The following is a 21,662-nucleotide window of genomic DNA, read 5'->3' on the forward strand; positions in this document are numbered from 1 at the left end:
GAACACAAAAAAAGAAATCAAGAATGTGATTCCAAGACTTACTTTGTAAGCTGAGCTAACTCGAATTCTAATAATCTCTTTGCTTCCAATAAAGTATTTATTTCCTGTTTCATCTGCTTTTCTAGACCTTTTAAATTATCTGTTTCAAATGCTTGAGTCTTCAATTCATTTTGTAACAACAGTCGCTTATTTGATTCTTGCTCCAACTGAAGACTTAGATTCTTAACCTATTAATGAGAAAAATAATTTAACAATTTATTAGACATTATATGAAAGAATATGAATCAAGTCTCATGTACATTATAATGCCTATACAAGAGAATATTATTATTCTAAAAAGTGTCCCTTGATCTATATGTTTATTATGCATAATTTATTATGAAGTTAAATTACTTCCCTACTTTCAGATATGAGATCTTCGGGGAAAAGTCTGGTTTCTTTCTACCCCAACTTGCATAGAAATTTTGGAGTAGAAGGTGAGTCTAAAAGTGATCTTTGGTGGGACCTTTCTAAGGGTTATTTAAATTAACCTGTTCATTTATAAATGTTTGTGTTCTAGTCTACAACCCTCCAAAGTTTAGTGAAGCCTCCCTTAACGCCCCAGTGTGATTAGTCATAACACTCCTATAGCATTTAGTACTTTCTCCTTAAATATGTCATGCCTACAATTACAGTTTTAGTAACTGTCTTTCCCTCTGAGTTGTAAGTTCCACAAAAGTCAAGACCATACCTATCTTATTCAATATTCCAACTCCTAGAACAGAGCCAGGTAGGTAACAGGTGGTCATAATTACATTTTTTAAATGACTAAGTATTATCTTCCAAATTTTCAGTATACACTCTTCCTGCATGCTGGCTCTAATAGGGCATCTCTGATCTCTCTTCTTTTTAGCCTGTTCCATGTACCACTACAGGATTAACTTTCTAAAAGAGTGTTTTCATCTGTAGCTCCCGTTTGAAGTTTAAAAGACTATTCAGTATGTTGGTCCTGAAGTTTTTCCCATGACTACTCATATATCTTTTCTTCTCTGGTCAGATCAAGTCCTTTTTTGTCCCTTGCTTACCTATCTTCCTAAGAACTCAGTAGTCATTCTTTTATTGTTATCACCACTGAAAATATTCCCTCTACCAATTCAAGCTTCTGATTCTCAAACTACTAACTTTTAAGTCATACTCAACCTTTAAAACAATGGTAACATCCCATCCCTCCTTTGAAAAGTCTTTCCTGATTATTTCTTCTCTGCCTCTATTCTCTAACTTACATATGTGGACTAATTACTTTCTAAAGTAATTATAATTTCTTATAATTTAAGTAAATATTAATTTAATTATAATATTTAAAATTTAAACTTATATTTAATTATAATATAATTTCTTATAGTTTCTAAAATATATATAAGAAGCATATAAGGTTATTTTATCTTTGCTTTGTAAATGTGTACCTTGTGCTTTCTATCAATCTAAGACAGTTTAATGCTCTTTTTGAAATCTAAGAGCAATGCTCTTCTTTGAGATTACAAGCTACTTTACAATAAAGGTTTGCTGTTAAAGCAAATAGTTTCTTCAGGGAAGGAGCTATGACACCTCTGTACAGCTGTACTGTCACAGTGCAAAACAGAGAGACCCTCTGGTGTGAATGTTCAATAACTATCTGAAGATGAAAATTCTAGGACCTAGGGATATAGCAGTGACCTGACAGCAGTGAACACAGATACATATAGGTTATTTCATTCAAACCTCTTCCATGTTGTTTAATGATAATGACTTTTCAGTCAAAACATATGATAATTCTTCATTCATATGAACAAAATCAGTACTACTTTTCTTACTTCATCCTCCATTCTTTCTCTATTTTCCATCAAATGCTCGAGCTTCTGCTGAGATTGTTTCAGATCAACATCTAGCATGGAACACTGCTTCTCAATCTGAACAACCCTACTTTCAGCCTTCTCGCAAGCCTCTCGCTCTTCCTTTAGCTTTTTTTCCATCTCTGTAAAAGAAAAAAGTTACAAACTTACATTTAAAGAAAGAGACTATTTCAATACCTTTCACTATCATGGGCTGTTTAAGACAAACTGGTACCAAATTTGTCACCACTGATGACAAAAAACAGGGATGTTTTTATCTTGGGTCTCTAATAGAGGTATTCATTATGGAAGTCCTGATATTATCTGAATTATCTGTATAGTGAGATCTCTAAAGGGAGTTATAAAATATAATAAAGTAGTAAAATAAAACCTAAATCCAGCCCTTGGCCAGTAGTATGAAAGATAATTCACTGTCATTTTTCAGACCAGAAGATGTAAGTATAGTTGGAAAAAAGTGGAATGAATAGCTAAGGAAAAAAACGGAGGTAGTTGAGAAAAAAGAAGAAGGTTGTGGTTATTAATCTACACCCTGCATAGTTCCAGAAAAATTTCAAGAGACTTAAGACTAGACAGGAACTTTAATTTATGCAACTCAGAGAAACAAGATTCCATAGTAGTATAACACTTATTTTAATTATTACCAGAAAATCAGTCTATAGTGTGAGGCTCCTTGAGATATGAAAACTTAGTTTCTGAGAGGTTGGTTACCTTCTCCATGGTCTGGTAACTAGTAAATTGCACTACTAAGGATTCAAACTTTATATATAAACTGTCCGGTTTTTCCACTCTTAGATACTGCCCTCTAGGTGACAAAATTGTAACCATGAGAACTGAACATCATCTTTCCCCCAAAACCTAAAACTTAGCCTCACTGATACAATCACCACCTCCTAATTCCTGTCTCCCTAATCAAACACAAATGCACCCATTTCTGTTCTGGACTTTATTCCTTCACTTCTTTCACTTCTTTCCTGTCTCAACAATTTCCTCCTCCCAAATGATTCATTACCATCAACACAACAATCTCATTTATTATCTCACCTCCTGAAATATCCTCCACTGATCTCACATCTTCTTCAGTTACCATCCCATCTCTGTTCAAAGGCAAATTCCTGAAAATTGTCTATACTTACTCTCTCCAGTGCCTCACCTACTATACACTCATCTCTTTCCTAAGCAATGATGTCCACCTTGCAAAATTCAGAGGGCACACAATGTCCAAGTCTTCATCTTCACCAATTTTAACTGACTTCAATATATTGAACCACTTCCTCATTTTTCAATACTTTACTTTTCAGCCTTCTCATACTATATTCCCTTGGTTTTACTGCTATTCCTCTGGCTGCTCTTTCTTGGTTTCCTGTGTTGGCTTTTCCTCTTCTATCTGGCCTCCAAGTGTCAGACTGCCAACAGGCTCTGTTATGACAGGCTTCTCTCTACTGCCCATATTCTTCCCTTAGCTGATCTCATCAGGCTCTCATGGCTCGACATGTATGATTCCTGAATTGATGATACCTCTCTACTGAGCTGGACTTATACACAAACTGACTATTTGATATCTCTACCTAGATATCTAATACACTTCTCTAAGTTAGAGTATCTAAAATAGATACCTTTATTTCACTCCAATCCCAAACCACTCGTGCCCCAGTCATTTCAATCAAAATATATTAACATCCATCCAGCTATTAAAATTAAAAGCCCAAATCTTTCTTGATTCCTTCTTTTTATCCAATTCATCACCAACTCTTGTTCTATCTCCACTTCTTTCCAGCTCTACTTCCACCAATGCCCACAGTCTATACCCTTCTTGCTGATCTCTCTTTATAAACTGTTATCTTTCTTTTAAGCATTCCCTGCATAGCAATAAGAATAGTCTTCTTTTTTTTTTAGAGGGCATCTCTCAAATTTCTTGATCAAATGGTTGTTAACAACAAGGAATAGTCTTTTAAAAACATATATTATACATCCTGGCACAGCTCAAAACACTACAATGGTTTCCCACTATTCTTAGAGTAACAGCATTGAATTTATCATATCTTTTGCCCAGAACATACTTCTTTCCACTCTAAATGGCTGGTTCATTGTGACTTTTGGTTCTTATCCAAATATTATTAACTATATACTTTATATATTATTAGAGAGGCTTTTAAGTAGAAACCCCATCTAAGGTACTACCATTTAGAAACTAACTCATTGGGTGTATTTTCTTTACATTAATGATTACAATCTGTACCTATTTCCATTTATTTGCTTTTTTGTCTATTTCTACCACGAGAATATAATCTCTAACAGGAAGGGTTCCTGTAATTCTTATTCTCTGCTGTATTTCCAGGTGTGCCTGGCCTACTGTAGGCAGCCAATAATTAACTTATGAGAAATAAATTAAAGTAGTTCACTATGGCTGAAGCATGGGGTATACTTAAGGAAGTGCAGAGCAGTAAGACTGTAAAGATAGGTTAAGTACCAATTCAAGATTCTGTATGTCATGAGGAGTTTGACATATATCTTGTAAATAATAAAAAGCCACAAAAGGATTTTAACCCTTAAAAGGACTAGCACAGTAAGATTTGAATTTTAAAAAGATTATTTTGACCTAAGTGTGAACAACAGATTGATGAGCAGAACAACTCTTGGCAGAATAAAAATTAAGACCCTGCTGCAACAGTTCACGAACTAAAAGGGGATAGGAAAGGAGGATCACATTGTATATATAATTTGGAAGTAGAATTCCTTATTGATTCCCAGGTTTCTGGCTTGGGTTCCTGGATGAATAAGACCATCAATCACCCTTAACCGTGGTAATATCTACCATTTATTAAAAGCTTTCTATGTACAGGCACTTTACATGCATTTTCTCATCTATAGTCATACAGCAGCTAAGAGGCAAAATAGATTTGTTTGATCCCAAGCTTGGACTCATAAAAACTACATAGCCATTAACCAAGATAGTGAGAACAGGATTTAAGAACAGGCTTCACAGATAAAATTCCTTTGAACAAATTCAATTTAATGTGCCATTAACACTTCCAGATTGAAGTATGTTAAGAAGTGAGCAGAAAGTGAAGAAAGAAAGACTCCTCTTTTTAGAAGTTTAGCTATACAGGTCTGGCATCAAACAGTAGCAATTTGTAAGGGTCACAGGTTGCTGCAAGGGTTCATCTCTTTTTTAGGACGGGAGAGACATCTACACGTTTACAACAAGAAAGGATTCAGAAGAGGAGAAAAGGCTGAGGAAAAAGAAAAAGAGATCATAAGTTGAAATGACGTTAAGAAGAAATTGGAACTGAGTACAACTAGAACATATTCACCAGGATAGGAAAAGAACTGCTCTTCTCTAAGATGAGGGAAGATTATGAAGATGGGTAAAGAAGTAGGATAGGTTGGTCAACAGAACTAGATTTTGAAAAGTTCACACCTATACTTTCGTGATTTTTTTTTAAATAGGAAAAAATTTCACCTAAAAGTTAAGTGATAAAGAAATGGCACAGGGAAGCTCAAGAAGAAAAATATGTCTGGGAAAGGGAACTGATGAATGATATGTTAAAAAGACACTTTTACTAAAGCTGGGGATAATGCATTGGGCTAACACCCCTCTGAATAACCATTTGAATTGAAGAAAGTGTCTGGGTGTCTTAACCTAGGGTTTTGTTTAAAGGCATAAGGCAGTGGAAATAAGAAGGAATGAGAAAACTGTGGGCACAAAACAAGAAAAGAGGTAGATTAACAAAGAGTTCCAGAATGGATCAGGAAAATAATGTAAGGAAAGGATTGAAAAACTGGCAGAAGAGAGACTCCACTGATTACAGTGAAGGGAGAGAGGGAGTGAGGAAACTAAAAGGTGAAACTGTGATTTAAAAAAATGAAATGTATCATAAATGACATATCCAATATGGGGTTGACATCTAAAATATACAAAGAGCTCACACACCTCAACAAACAAAAAGCAAATAATCCTATAACAGACAGTTCTCCAAAGAAGAAATTCAGATGGCCAACAGGCACATGAAAAGATGCTCCACATCGCTAATCATCAGAGAAATGCAAATTAAAACCACAATGAGATATCACCTCACACAAGTTAGTATGACCACCATCCAAAAGACAAACAACAACAAATGCTGGCGAGGATGTGGAGAAAGGTGAACCCTCCTACACTGCTGGTGGGAATTTAACTAGTTCAACCATTGTGGAAAGCAGTATGGAGGGTCCTCAAAATGCTCAAAATAGAAATACCATTTGACCCAGGAATTTCACTCCTAGGAATTTACCCTAAGAATGCAGCAGCCCAGTTTGAAAAAGACAGATGCACTCCTATGTTTACTGCAGCACTATTTACAATAGCCAAGAAATGGAAGCAACCTAAGTGTCCATCAGTAGATGAATGGATAAAGAAGATGTGGTACATATACACAATGGAATATTATTCAGCCATAAGAAGAAAACAAATCCTACCATTTGCAACAACATGGATGGAGCTAGAGGGTATTATGCTCAGTGAAATAAGCCAGGCGGAGAAAGACAAGTATCATATGATTTCACTCATCTGTGGAGTATAAGAACAAAGAAAAAACTGAAGGAACAAAACAGCAGCAGACTCACAGAACCCAAGAAAGGACTAACAGTTACCAAAGGGAAAGGGACTGGGGAGGATTGGTGGGAAGGGAGAAAATGGGCATTATGATTAGCACACATAATATGGTGGCAGGGGGACATGGGGAAAGCAGTATAGCACAGAGAAGACAAGTAGGGATTCTATAGCATCTTATTATGCTGATGGAGTGACTATAATGGGGCATGTGGTGGGGCATAATGGGGGGAATCTAGCTACCACAACGTTGCTTACGTAATTGTATATTAATGATACCAAAAAAAAGAGAGAAAGAAATGCATCAAAAAAAGAAGATATCCTTTTCCTAGATCAAAATTTATTAATTTTAAAGACTTTATACTACTATGAAATGAAATTTTGATCAAAATAAAAACTTTTGTAGGAAGTATTTAAAACAAATAATGTAGAATATATTAAAACTGACACTTACCACACATTGCAACAGATTTTGCCTCTTCAATAGATTGATGTTTGTCAGTTAAACGAGCTTTGGTTACTTTATGTTCATTTACCTCTTGTTCTAACCGTTGTTGTAATGATTTAAGTTTATAGTTCAAATCTATTTCTAAATTATTCTTTTCCTGTAAAATGAGAATTAAAGTTGTGTAATACACTGTGCAAAAGATTATCAAATCTTACATTATTTAATATTCCACAAGAGATAATATATGCATCACACTAGACATAAAAGTGATACCATATTTACTTAAATATTTTTGTTCAGGATGTAACTCATTTTTTATACTTTCTTGTATATTTCATATTATCTATAATATCTTACTTTAACATCACAATAAACACATATAATTAAAAACAAAATACCATCTTTGCTTTATTCTCCACCCATTTCACTGACTCCTTAGCCATGACTGATGGCAGGGCAAGGGCCTGAGGTGGTGCTTGTATGGTCAGCAAGATACACTGCTAGGATCAGACATGAATAGCACAACTCTTCAGTTCACTGGGAAATGTGTGCTACCACTTTACAAATATTCAGTTGTCTCTGTGTACATTTCCACTTACCTACATTTACACTGTTTTGACAAAAAAAATGAAACAAATAAAAATATATTCCGTTTCTGTTTGGGTGCTTCTTTAACTCTTTCTTTTTCATCCTATTTCCACATTTACACCAGGACTAGATATCAAAAACTACTCTCTGAAAATCATACAAGATGTCCAAAGGACAAGATAAGTGGTGGATTTTTTGATCATTTATCTGAGGACCTAGCAAACTTATGACATTTCAGGGAGGCACTGAAAAAGTGAGAGCCAGAACTGCATTATTATCTATTTAGTCCTTTTCTTAGAAAGGTAAGAGAGACATTTTTTACTGTTAGGAAAATTCTATACCCAAAGGACAATCACTTCATGCTCTTTTCTATTTTATTAACTTTTACCAGCAAAATGGAAAAAGTACACATAGTTTACTATACATATGAATCCTATTTTTACTTCTTCTTAAGACTACTGAGGCTCAGCACCTTCATTTTACCCATGTACAGAGAAACAGAAAGAAACTTTACATTAAGAGATTATTTCCAAACCAATTTGTGATGATCAGATAATACCAAGCATCTAATACACTTCAAGGGTAAAAAATAAACAGAAGTAATAGAATAAAAAGCCCTAACTAAGATACAAACACACCTCTATACACCAACCAACTAGTCATAAAAACTTAAGAAATATAAATAGATAAACAGTAAAAATGCTATTTTATAAAACCACCTTATGATATTTGATAGCCAGTAAATACTACTTCATAATTAGTACATATTAAATCATTTACCTTTTCTGAGTGATTAAGCATGTCTTGAGCTTCTTTTCTTTCTCCTTCCACTCTTTCAAGATTATGTTTGAGATGCTTCACCTCCTCTTGTAAAGATGTAATTCGAGCTATCAAGTGAGAAAAAAGTTCAAGTCACAGTCATCAAAAGAAATGTCTTTTTTTTTTTAGTGTGACCATTAAGATAAAGTTTTAAGTTTCCTGATTGGATAGAAGTTACTGTTCTCTTGGAAGTATATACAATAAACACAATACATAATAATAAAAATGTTAATGCTAATTAGAGATTATCTAGAAGACATTTATTTAAAAAATGAGACATGGAGCCTGAGCTTGGTCCAGAAATCACATGAGTCCTTGTTGAGTATTTTTCCCCCCATGTTAAGACTGAGTCTGTTTAGTTAATTAAGGCAAGTATTTGAGTGCTTTTTATATGCCAGACATTCTGAAAAGTATTTACTCTTAAGCTTAATGGAGCCAAACTCATTTTTATAGAAAACTAATTCAATGCTCTAAGAAAGCTTGGTTTTAACTTGAGGGTCATGCAATGCAATGGTAACAACTTAAATATTTAGTAACTCTCCTCATTAAAACATGCTTTAGGCATTGTATGTTTTTAATGCCGAAGTATATAACATAAATTCAATACATGTAGAATTGAGCATAAATGAATATAATCGTATTATTTAGTTCAAAAGTAGGAATTTATTTTCTTATTCTGTAAATTAAAGGCTCAGATTTGATATGGAAATGGATAAAGCAACCTGAAGGACCAGGAAAATTTTTTACTTCTTAAATTTCAGTATTTATCTTGCTTTATTTGCCAAAGTGTTTGGTGTTTTTATTTTAGTGTTTTTTAAGTAGTTCTATAATGAACAGATCAACATTAAATCTTCGACACCTGGTAATGTTTGCCTGCTAGGCTAGTTCTAGGATCTAGAGCAATGAAACAATTTTATTTACACACGCAGACAATAAAAGCATTATGTTCATGTTGGAGTATGTTCATAAAGGAGAAAGAAACACCTGCCACTTTCTTTCAAATGGTTGAGCAAATACGTGTATGTTTGTATGGAGAGATAAAGCAAAAGAGACAAGACGTTTAAATTTTAAAGTGCTATTTAAAAAATGCTCCCTCCTGTGTTTATAATAATAGGTTGTAAAAATCTTTATAATCTACACAAAGTAAATTCAGATGAAAACTGAATCCTTCATGTAAAAAGTTTATATAGAAACCAACTCCTCTGAAGACAAAGTAATGAGAATATGTAGCTTGAATCCATTACAGATACCTAATAATCCTATGAAAGACATGTTATATAATACATAGTTTATTATCCTCATTTAATCTATTTTAAAATACATGCCAGAAAGAAACTATAACTTGTCTGTGTAATACATAATGGCAAAGAAGCTTCATATACAAAAAAATATAAAAATATACAAGGAGAGAGGGGGAGTCAAGATGGCGGCGTGAGTACAGCAGCGGAAATCTCCTCCCAAAACCACATATATTTTGGAAAATACAACAAATACAACTCTTCCTAAAAGAGAGACCAGAAGACACAGGATAACAGCCAGACTACATCCACACCTGCGAGAACCCAGCGCCTCGCAAAGGGGGTAAGATACAAGCCGTGGCCCGGTGGGACCTGAGTGCCCCTCCCCCCAGCTCCTGGCGGGAGGAGAGGAGTCAGAGTGGGGAGGGAGTGGGAGCCCAGTACTGCTAAACACCCAGCCCTAGCCAGAGTACAGACACAGCATGTGCGTAGGGTGCTGGAAACCAGGGAAAAAGGACAGTAAGACCTGTGAGAGGGTCCCTGCAGCTGGTGCCCCTGGGACAAAGAAAAGCGATTGCTTTTTGAAAGTCTTAAAGGGACAGGGACCCCACGGCTGGATGGAAGCATCCTGGGACACTTGGCACAGCAGCTGGGAATCCTGGGGAATTCTGGGCACCCTAACCCCCTGGACAACAGGGCAGCTCGGAGGCTCCTCATGGAGATAAACAGCCTCCCGGCCGTTTCCCCTCCGATGTGGCTCTGCCATATCAGAGCAGCGGCCTGAGGTAGGCCATGCCCACAGCAACCATGGAGCTAAACTCCTTAGTGGTTGGGCAAGAATCAGAAGCCCTGTCTGCACGCAGCTGCCCAGCACAAGCTGCTAGAGGTCGCTGTTCTCCCAGGAGAGGAAGGCCACAAACCAACAAGAAGGGACGTTCTCCCTGCCATCACTTGCACCAGCTCCACAAACTATCTCTATTGCCATGAAAAGGCAAAAGAATTTGATACAGACCAAAATCACAACCCCTGAGTGGGAGATAGACCTAACCAGTCTTCCTGAAAAAGAATTCAAAATAAAAATCATAAATATGCTGATGGAGCTGCAGAGAAATATACAAGAGCTAAGGGATGACGTCAGGAGGGAGATAACAGAAGTGAAACAATCTCTGGAAGGATTTATAAGCGGAATGGATAAGATGCAAGAGGCCATTGATGGAATAGAAACCAGAGAACAGGAATGCATAGAAGCTGATGCAGAGAGAGAGAAAAGGATCTCCAGGAATGAAACAAAATTAAGAGAAAACTGTGTGACCAATCCAAAAGGAACAATATCTGCATTATAGGGGTACCAGAAGAAGAGAGAGAAAAAGGGACAGAAAGTATCTTTGAAGAAATAATTGATGAGAATTTCCCCAAACTGGGGGGGAGAAACAGGTGCTCAGACTACGGAAGCACACAGAAATCCCAACAGAAGAGACCCAAAGAGGACAACACCAAGACACATAATAATTAAAATGGCAAAGATCAAGGAAAAGGACAGAGTATTAAAGGAAGCCAGAGAGAGGGAAAAAGTCACCTACAAAGGAAAACCCATCAGGCTATCATCAGACTTCTCAACAGAAACCTTACAGGCCAGAAGAGAATGGCATGATATATTTAATGCAATGAAACAGAAGGGCCTTGAACCAAGGATACTGTATCCAGCATGATTATCATTTAAATATGAAGGAGGGATTAAACAATTCCCAGACAAGCAAAAGTTGAGGGAATTTGCCTCCCACAAACCACCTCTACAGGGTATCTTAGACGGACTGCTCTAGATGGGAGCACTCCTAAAAAAAGCACAGAACAAAACACCTAATGTATGAAGAATGGAGGAGGAGGAATAAGAAAGGAGAGAAATAATCATCAGACTCTGTTTATAATAGCTCAATAAGCAAGTTACGTTAGACAGTAAGGTAGTAAAGAAGCTAACCATGAACCTTTGGTAACAATGAATCTAAAGCCTGCAATGGCAATAAGTACATATCTTTCAATAATCACCCCAAATGTAAATGGACTGAATGCACCAATTAAAAGACACAGAGTAATAGAATGGATAAAAAAGCAAGACCCATCTATATGCTGCTTACAACAGACTCACCTCAAATCCAAAGACATGCACATATTAAAAGTCAAGGGATGGAAAAAGATATTTCATACAAACAACAGGGAGAAAAAAGCAGGTGATGTAATACTAGTACCAAACAAAATAGACTTCAAAACAAAGAAAGTAATAAGAGATAAAGAAGGACACTATATAATGACAAAGGGCTCAGTCCTACAAGAGGATACAACCATTATAAACATATATGCACCCAACACAGGAGCACCAATATATGTGAAACAATTACTAACAGAATTAAAGGAGGAAATAGAAGGCAATGCATTCATTATGGGAGACTTTAACATACCACTCACTCCAAAGGACAGATCCACCAGACAGAAAATAAATAAGGACACAGAGGCACGGAACAACACACTGGAACAGATGGATCTAATAGACATCTATAGAACTCTACATTCAAAAGCAACAGAATGCACATTATTCTCAAGTGCACATGGAACATTCTCCACAATAGACCACATACTAAGCCACAAAAAGAGCCTCAGTAAATTCCAAAAGATTGAAATCCTACCAACCAACTTTTCAGACCACAAAGGTATAAAACGAGAAATAAATTGTACAAAGAAATCAAAAAGGCTCACAAACACATGGAGGCTTAACAATATGCTCCTAAATAATCAATGGATCAATGACCAAATTAAAATGGAGATCCAGCAATATATGGAAACAAATGAAAACAACAACACAAAGCCCCAACTTCTGTGGGACGCAGCAAAAGCAGTTTTAAGAGGAAAGTATATAGCAAACCAGGCATATTTAAAGAAGGAAGAACAATCTCAAATGAATAGTCTGATGTCATAATTATCGAAATTGGAAAAAGAAGAACAAATGAGGCCTAAAGTCAGCAGAAGGAGGGACATAATAAAGATCAGAGAAGAAATAAATTAAATTGAGAAGAATAAAACAATAGAAAAAAATCAATGAAACCAAGAGCTGCTTCTTTGAGAAAATAAACAAAATAGATAAGCTTCTAGCAAGACTTATTAAGAGAAAAAGAGAATCAACACACATCAACAGAATCAGAAACGAGAAAGGAAAAATCACGACAGACCCCACAGAAATACAAAGAATTATTAGAGAATACTACGAAAACCTGTATGCTAAGAAGCTGGAAAACCTAGGAGAAATGGAGAACTTCCTAGAAAAATACAACCTTCCAAGACTGACCCAGAAAGAAACAGAAAATCTAAATAGACCAATTACCAGCAATGACATTGAAGCAGTAATCAAAAAACTACCCAAGAACAAAACCCCTGAGCCAGATGGATTCACCTCGGAATTTTATCGGACATACAGAGAAGACATAATACCCATTCTCCTTTAAGTTTTCCAAAAAATAGAAGAGGAGGGAATACTCCCAAACTCATTCTATGAAGCCAATATCACCCTAATACCAAAACCAGGCAAAGAGCCCACCCAAAATAGAAAACTACAGACCAATATCTCTGATGAACGTAGATGCAAAAATACTCAACAAAATATTAACAAACTGAATTCAAAAATACATCAAAAGGATCATACACCATGACCAAGCGGGATTCATCCCAGGGATGCAAGGATGGTTCAACATCCGAAAATCCATCAACATCATCCACCACATAAACAAAAAGAAGGACAAAAACCACATGATCATCTCCATAGATGCTGAAAAAGGATTCGACAAAATTCAACATCCATTCATGATAAAAACTCAAAAATTGGCATAGAGGGCAAGTACCTCAACATAATAAAGGCCATATATGATAAACCCACAGCTAACATCATACTGAACAGTGAGAGGCTGAAAGCTTTTCATCTGAGATTGGGAACAAGACAGGGATGTCCACTCTCCCCACTGTTATTCAACATAGTACTGGACGTCCTAGCCATGGCAATTAGCCAAAACAAAGAAATACAAGGAATCCAGATTGGTACAGAAGAAGTCAAAGTGTCACTATTTGCAGATGACCTGATATTGTACATAAAAAACCCTAAAGACTCCACTCCAAAACTACTAGAACTAATATCAGAATTCAGCAAAGTTGCAGGATACAAAATTAACACACAGTAATCTGTGGCTTTCCTATACACTAACAATGAACTAACAGAAAGAGAAATCAGGAAAACAATTCCATTCACAATTGCATCAAAAAGAATAAAATACCTAGGAATAAACCTAACCAAAGTAGTGAAAGACCTATACCCTGAAAACTACAAGACACTCTTAAGAGAAATTAAAGAGGACACTAACAAATGGAAACTCATCCCATGCTCCTGTCTAGGAAGAATATTGTCAAAATGGGCATCCTGCCCAAAGCAATATACAGATTCAATGCAATCCCTATCAAATTACTAACAGCATTCTTCAATGAACTGGAACAAATAGTTCAAAAATTCATATGGAACCACCAAAGACCCCGAATAGCCAAAGCAATTCTGAGAAGAAGAATAAAGTGGGGAGGATCTCACTCCCCAACTTCAAGCTCACCTACAAAGCCACAGTAATCAAGGTAATTTGGTACTGGCACAAGAACAGAGCCACAGACCAGTGGAACAGAATAGAGACTCCAAACATTAACTGAAACATATACGGCCCATTAATATACAATAAAGGAGCCATGGACATACAATGGGGAAATGGCAGTCTCTTCAACAGATGGTGCTGGCAAAACTGGACAGCTACATGTAAGAGAATGAAACTGGACCACTGTCTAACTCCATACACAAAAGTAAATTCGAAATGGATCAAAGACCTCAATGTAAGTCATGACACCATAAAACTCTTAGAAAAAAACATAGGCAAAAATCTCATGGACATAAACATGAGTGACTTCTTCATGAACATATCTCCCTGGGCAAGGGAAACAAAAGCAAAAATGAACAAGTGGGACTATATCAAGCTAAAAAGCTTCTGTACAGCAAAGGACACCATCAATAGAACAAAAAGGTATCCTACAATATGGGAGAATATATTCATAAATGACAGATCCAATAAAGGGTTGACATCCAAAATATATAAAGAGCTCAAACACCTCAACAAACAAAAAGCAAATAATCCAATTAAAAAATGGGCAGAGGAGCTGAATAGACAGTTCTCTAAAGAAGGAATTATAACCAAATATTCCAGTATAAACTAAATGGACTAAAACAAAGCTTCTCAAGGAAAACGGAATATCTTCATGATCTAATCAAAGAATTCAATAGGCCACACTAAACATAACACTAACCATAGAAGGAAAAAAAGGGACTATAATAAAAATAAGAAAAGTAAGACCTTTTGTTCATCAGCAGACAGCATTTAAAAGTGAAAAGGCAAACCACAGAGTGGGAGAAGACAATTATGATACGTATTTAAAAAGGGATTAATATGTAGGACTCATACAAATCACTAAGAAAAGGGCAAACAAACCAATAAAAAACATGGACAAAAGACTTGAAGAGCATAGCACAAGTGCCAATAAACATTTGAAAAATCTTAGGTAACATGGAAATGCAAATTAGCCCATAAGGTAATGACAGAATGTACAACCAGAATTGCTAAAACATCAAGCCTGACAAAACTCAGTGGGGATGAATACTGTTCTTGATAAGGAGGTAGAGCAACTGGAACTCCTTATGACTGCTGGTGAATATTAACTGATGCTGCTACTTTGAGATACAGGCATACTTGGGAGATACTGTGGGTTCAGTCCCAGTCCATCACAATGAAGCAAATATCTCAATAAAGTGCATCAAATCAATTTTTTGGTGTCCCAGTGCATGTAAAAGTTATCTTTACACTATATTGTAATCTATTAAGTGTGTAATAGCATTATGTCTAAAAAAAGAAGGTACATGCCTTAATTAAAAAATATTTTTATTGCCAAAATGTGCTGAGCATCCTCTGAGCTTTCAGTGAGTCGCAATTCTTTTGCTGGTGCAAGATCCTGCTTCGATGTTGATGGCTGCTGATTGATCAAGTTGGTGGTTGCTGAAGGTTGGGGTGGCTACAGCAATTTCTTAAAAGAAGACAACAATGAAGTTTCCTGCATCATTTGACTCATCCTTCATGAGTGATTTCTCTGTAGCATGTGATGTTCTTTGATAACACTTTACCATATTAGAACTTCTTTCAAAATTGCAGTCAATCATCCTAAACTCTGCCACTGCTTTATCACCTCTGTTTATAGAATATTTTAAGTCTTTTGTTGTCATTTCAACAAACTTCACAGTATCCTCACCAGAAGCAGATTCCATCACAAGGAACTACCTTCTTGGCTCATCCATAAGAAGCAACTTCTCATTCATTCAACTTTTATCATGAGATTGTAGCAATTCAGTCGCATCTTCAAGCTCCACTTCTAACTTCAGTTCTCTTGCCGTTTCCCCCACACCTGCAGTTACTTCCTCCACTGAAGTTTTGAATCCCTCCAAAGTCATCCATGAGGGTTGAAAATCAGCTTCTTCCAACACGCCTGTTCAAGCTGATATTCTGAGCTCTTCCCATGAATCACGAAAGTCCTTTATGGCATCTAGATGTGAATCCTTTCCAGAAGGTTTTCAATTACTCTGCCTAGATCTAGCAGAGGAATCCTTATCTGTGGCAGCTATACCTTTACAAAATGTGAAATTACTCCTTGATCAATGGGCAACAAAATGGATGTGGTGTCAGCAGGCATGAAAACTACAATGGTTTTGTTGTACATCTCCACCAGTGCTCTCGGGTGACCAGGTTCATTGTTAATGAGCAGTAATATTTTGAAAGGAACCTTTTTTCTGAGTAGACTTCAACAGTGGGCTTAAGATACTTAGTAAACCATTTTGTAAGCACATATGCTGTCACCCAGGCTTTCTTGTTCTACTTACACAGCATGGGCAGAGCAGATTTAGCATAATTCTTACGGGCTCTAGGATTTTCAGAATGGTAAATGAGCACTGGCTTCAATTTAAAGTCAACAGCTGTACTAGCCCCGCACAAGAAAGAGCCTGTCCTTTGAAGCTTTGAAGCCAGGCATTGACTCTTCCTCTGTAGCTATGAAAGTTGAGTCCTATGTAGCATTTTTCCAAAAGAAGGCTGTTTCATTTACACTGAATGTCTGTTATTTAGTGTGGCTATCTTCATGAGTCATGTTAGCTAGATCTTCTGGATAACTTGCCGCAGCTTCTACTCCCCACTCTCAGCCTTCATAAAACTGAAGAGCAAGGCCCAGGACTAGCCTTTGGCTAAGGGAATGTTGCGGTTGGTTTGATATTCTATCCAGGCCATTACACTTTTTTCAGATCAACAAAAGATGTTTTGCTTCTTTACCATTTGTGTATTCACTGTAGTAGTACTTTTAACTTCTTTCAAGAACTTTCCCTTTGCATTCACAACTTGGATAACTGGCACAAAAGGCCATGTCTTCCTCACTAAGCTTATCATTTCTAGCTTTTGACTTACAGTGAGAGACATGCAACCCTTTCATTCACTTGAACACTTAGAGGACAGTGTAGAGTAATTAATTGGTCTGATTTAAATATTGTTATATCTCAGGGAATAGGGAGGCTGAGAAAGCGAGAGAGTCAGGGAACAGCTGGTCAGTGGAGTAGAGAGAGCACACACAATATTTGTCAATTAAGTTCACGATCTTACATGGTGTAGTTTGCGGCACCCCAAAACAAGTGCAATAGTAACATCAGAGATCACTGATCACAGATCACCATAACAAATGTAATAATAATGAAAAAGTTTGAAATATTCCAAGAATTACCAAAATGTGACATAGAGACAAGAAATGAGCAAAATATTGGAAAAATGGCACCGACAGATTTGCTGGACACAGGACTGCCACAAACCTATAAAATGATGTATCTGCAAAGTGCAATAAAGTGAAGCACAATAAAATGAGCTATAGCTGTACCTGGAAATATTTACTAAACCTAATTACCAAAAAATATGTGTAAGAAATTTACTACTGGCACTATTCATAACAGCCTCCAAATGAGAATAATCAGAATATGGATTCACCACAGAATAACTGACAAACTGCAGTAGTCATATATAATAAATGGAATACTAGACAGTAGGAAGAACTACTGCCATACATAACAGTATGGATGAACCTTACAAACGTAATGGTGAATGTTCACTGCACGCTTCCACTTATAACAAGTTCAAAAAACAAATTAAAAACTGAATTTATGGTGTTAGAAGTCAGAGGAGTGGTTACTTGGGGGTAAAGGAGTTAGTGACTAAAAGGAAGCACAGAGTGCCTGCTCTAGGCTGCTGGCTCTGTTTCATGGATTCTTGTTATCTGAGTATGTTCACATTATGAAACATTTCCCAGATGTGAATTTTTTATTTTATACATAGTTACATGTTAAGTTACAACAACAAAAAACTGATTTAAAAAAACCTAAATATATTAAAATCCCCCAAAATGAAATGGAAAATCCAAATTTGAGGCCCACCAAGGACATATACAAATTTTTTAAAATGAATGGGTAAGATATATAAAAATGAATAGAAAATGAAAAGGGAAAAAAATCTTCAAGGTAGGTACATTTAATATCATTTATAATAAAACAAGTCTAATCCAGTAAGAAGATACAGAAGCCTTCTTAGCATGGTGAGGATGCAGAGAAAAGGAAACTCATACACCTCTGGTGGGCATGTAAACTGGTGTAGCCACTGCAGAAAGCAGTATAGAAGTCTCTCAAAAAATGAAAAAAAGAAGTGCCATATTCTGTGACTTTACCCAAAGATGACAAAATCACTGATTTGAAAAGACATATGCACTCTTAAGTTCATCACAGCAATATTAACTATAGCCAAAATATGAAAGCAACTGAAGAGTCCACTGATAGATGAGAGGATTTAAAAAAGATGTGTTATACATATACATGGAGTACTTCGCCATTACACAAATAATGAAATCTTGTCATTTGTGACAACATGGATGTGTCTAGAAGTTATTATGCTAAGTGAAATAAGTCAGATAGAGAGACACAAATACTGAATGATTTCACTTATATGTGGAATCTAAAAAACAAAACAAGTAAATGAAAGAAGAGGACTCATAGACACAGAAAACAACTGGTAGTTGCTGAAGAGAAGGTGGGAGGATGGGTGAAATAGGCGAAAGGGAAAAACAAATTAGTGAGAATGTTAGATATCTTGATCGGGGTATATGGCTACATGACTATATACATATATCAAAATTCATGTAGCTGAACACTAAGATTTGTGCATTTTATTGCATGTGCTGCAATAAAAACAAATGAATAAATAACCTCAACACACCAAACAACATTGCATTTAAAATATAAAGCAGGGTATTTATGAAATACCCACAGCTAACATCATAATCAATAAACAATTTGAAAAGAAAATTATGACAATTCCATTTGTAAGAACATCTAAAAGAATAAAATGCCTAGGAGTAATTTAAGACTTATATACTGAAAACTAAAAAACGCTGCTGAAACGAACTTTAAAAGGACCTAAATAAATGGAGATATATCTTGTGTTCATTAAATAGAAGACTTAATGTTAAGATGGCAATACAACCCAACGTGATCTATAGATCCAATGTAATTCCTATTAAAGTTCCAAAGATACTTTATGCAGAAATGGAAAAGATGATCCTCAAATTCATATATAATTGAAAGGAGCCTTAAATAGCTTAAACAATACTGAAAAAGAACAACAAAGTTGAAGGATTCAAATTTCCAGATTTCAAAACTTGCTATAAAGCTACAGTGATCAAAGCAGTATGGTACTGGCATCAGGACAGACATCTAGACCAATGAAATAGAAAGGAGAATCCAGAAACAAACTATGTATCTATAGTTTGTTAATTTTCAACAATGATGCCAATATCATTTTACAGGGGAAAGAACAGTCTCAACAAATGGTCCTGGGATAACTGAATATCCATATTCAAAAGAATTAAGATGGACCCCTACTAAAATTAACTCAAATTAGAACAAAGACCTAAATATAAGTCATAAAACCATAAAACTTTTAGATGAAGACATAGGGGTAAATCTTCAAGATCTTAGATTTGGCAGAATATTCTGATATGACACAAAAAAATGTAAGCAACATATACATATAAACTGAACTTCATCAAAATTAAGATTTGTACATCAAAGAACATTATCAAGAAAGTAAAAACATAAACTATAGAATGGAAGTAAATATAGTAAACCATGTATCTATCTGATAAGGTCTAGTATCCAGACTTTCAGAAATCAACAAGAAGATAAACAACCCAGTTAAAAATAGATGAAGGACATGAATAGACTTCTTTCCAAAGAGGATATACAAAAAAAAATGGCCAATAAGCACATGGAAAGATGCTCAACATCATTAGTCATTGGAGAAATAAAAATTGAAACCACAATGAGACACATTTCATATGTATAAGGAAGTTCCTATCAGCACTGTTCATAATAGCCCCCAAATGGAAACAATCAGACTATCCATTCACCATATAACGACTGATAAATTGCAGTTGTCATACATAATAAATGGAATATTAGACAGCAGGAAGAATGGCTATAACCCAAAATGGTTAAGTAAGTATTGGCAAGGATGTGGAGAAACTGAAACCCCTGTTCATTGCTGGTTGGAAAAAAAAATGGTCCAGCCATTGTGGAATACATTTTGGAAGTTCCTCAAAAATTCTACATAAAATTGCCATATGACCCACCAATTTCACTCCTACTATTTATTCAAAAAGATTTGAAAGCAAGTACTCCAACAAATATTTGTACACAAATACTTACAGCAGTGTGTCCATCACTAGTTGACTGGCTAAACAAAATATAGTATATACAACAGAGTATTACTCAGCCATAAATGAATAAAGTACTGGTACATGCTACAATATGAGTGAAGCTTAAAAATAGGCTAAGTGAAAGGAGTCTGACACAAAAGGTTACATATTGTATGATGTCCCAAATAGATAAATTTGGAGATAAAATGGAGATTGGTGATTGCAAGGAGTTAGATGGGGAAATAGGGAGGGGCAGATTTACGGGTATAAGGTTTTGTTTTGGGACAATGAAATATTTTGGAACTAGATAGAGGAGGTGATAGTACAACATTGTGACTGTACTAAATGCCACTGAATTGTACACTTTTAAATGGTTAATTTTTTTCTATATGAATTCATACCAATAAAAATATACATAAACCAAAACCTGTCACAAACATAAGGGGACAATAAGAAGAAAAACCCAATCATTGTGGGAACTTTTAAAACACATTTCAAAATTTGGTGGATTAAAGAGATAAAGAATAATGGAGTCTTAGAAAACTGATGATCAGATTAGAAAATTGATCTATTGTTTTCTTCCAAAGAGCAAACCCAAAAATATATTAAGTGAAAACCTATACAATTTTCAAATGCCCATGGAAAAGTTAACAAAACAAAATGTATTATGAACTAAGTCAGAAAAACAAAAATCATTAAAAATTTTTTATAAGTACAAACCTGGTAATAGTTTATTACAATAAAGTAAGAAATACAAAATTAAAATGGAAAATAAGTATTTCCTACCTTTGTCCATTAAAAGTCCTCCAAACACTTGCCAATCCAATAGCAGTGAGTACCCAGAACACCTAAGTCTATGAATACCATATGCTACAGAAAAGACTAAGGTTCCTTGGGAGATGGGTGATTTCAGGTCTGGGAGAGAAACTGACTCTAGAAAATATATCATGCATACCAAAAAGAAAATACATTATCCAAGACCATGAGGGGCAGTGTTGAAACTTAAGATTCTCACTAGCCTCAAATGAGCATCAATAAGAATACTGCAATGGGTTCATATATATTAAATGTATTAAAATTTGTCACTGATCACCTCTGGAAGATACTGGGGAAATAACTTTCTCTTCTGAAATGATAAAAAAATCAAGTGTCTAACCTTTCTTTTATAAGCTGTACCTCAAGGTAACTATATAATTGATGAGAAAATATTTATCCTTAAAGTAGAA

The 21,662-nt window shown here is 35.6% G+C and overlaps 1 protein-coding gene across 6 annotated transcripts in view; it reads right to left on the minus strand.

Moving 5' to 3' along the window:
• ROCK1 (Rho associated coiled-coil containing protein kinase 1) overlaps positions 1-21,662 on the minus strand; it is a 176,556-nt gene that overhangs the window by 34,989 nt on the left and 119,905 nt on the right. For all 6 annotated transcript variants that reach the window (XR_012121172.1, XM_037017969.2, XM_037017968.2 and 3 more), the window contains 4 exons: positions 8,273-8,379; positions 6,911-7,061; positions 1,830-1,990; positions 43-227 (listed from right to left, as the gene is read on the minus strand). Coding sequence is in view for 5 of the 6 variants with exons in the window: in XM_037017969.2 (XP_036873864.1) it covers positions 43-227; positions 1,830-1,990; positions 6,911-7,061; positions 8,273-8,379 (604 nt within the window). In the remaining variant the exon portion in view is untranslated. The remainder of the gene's footprint in view (positions 1-42; positions 228-1,829; positions 1,991-6,910; positions 7,062-8,272; positions 8,380-21,662) is intronic.

The sequence above is a fragment of the Manis javanica genome, chromosome 9 (assembly GCF_040802235.1).
Source record: "Manis javanica isolate MJ-LG chromosome 9, MJ_LKY, whole genome shotgun sequence".
Classification (NCBI taxonomy): domain Eukaryota; kingdom Metazoa; phylum Chordata; class Mammalia; order Pholidota; family Manidae; genus Manis; species Manis javanica.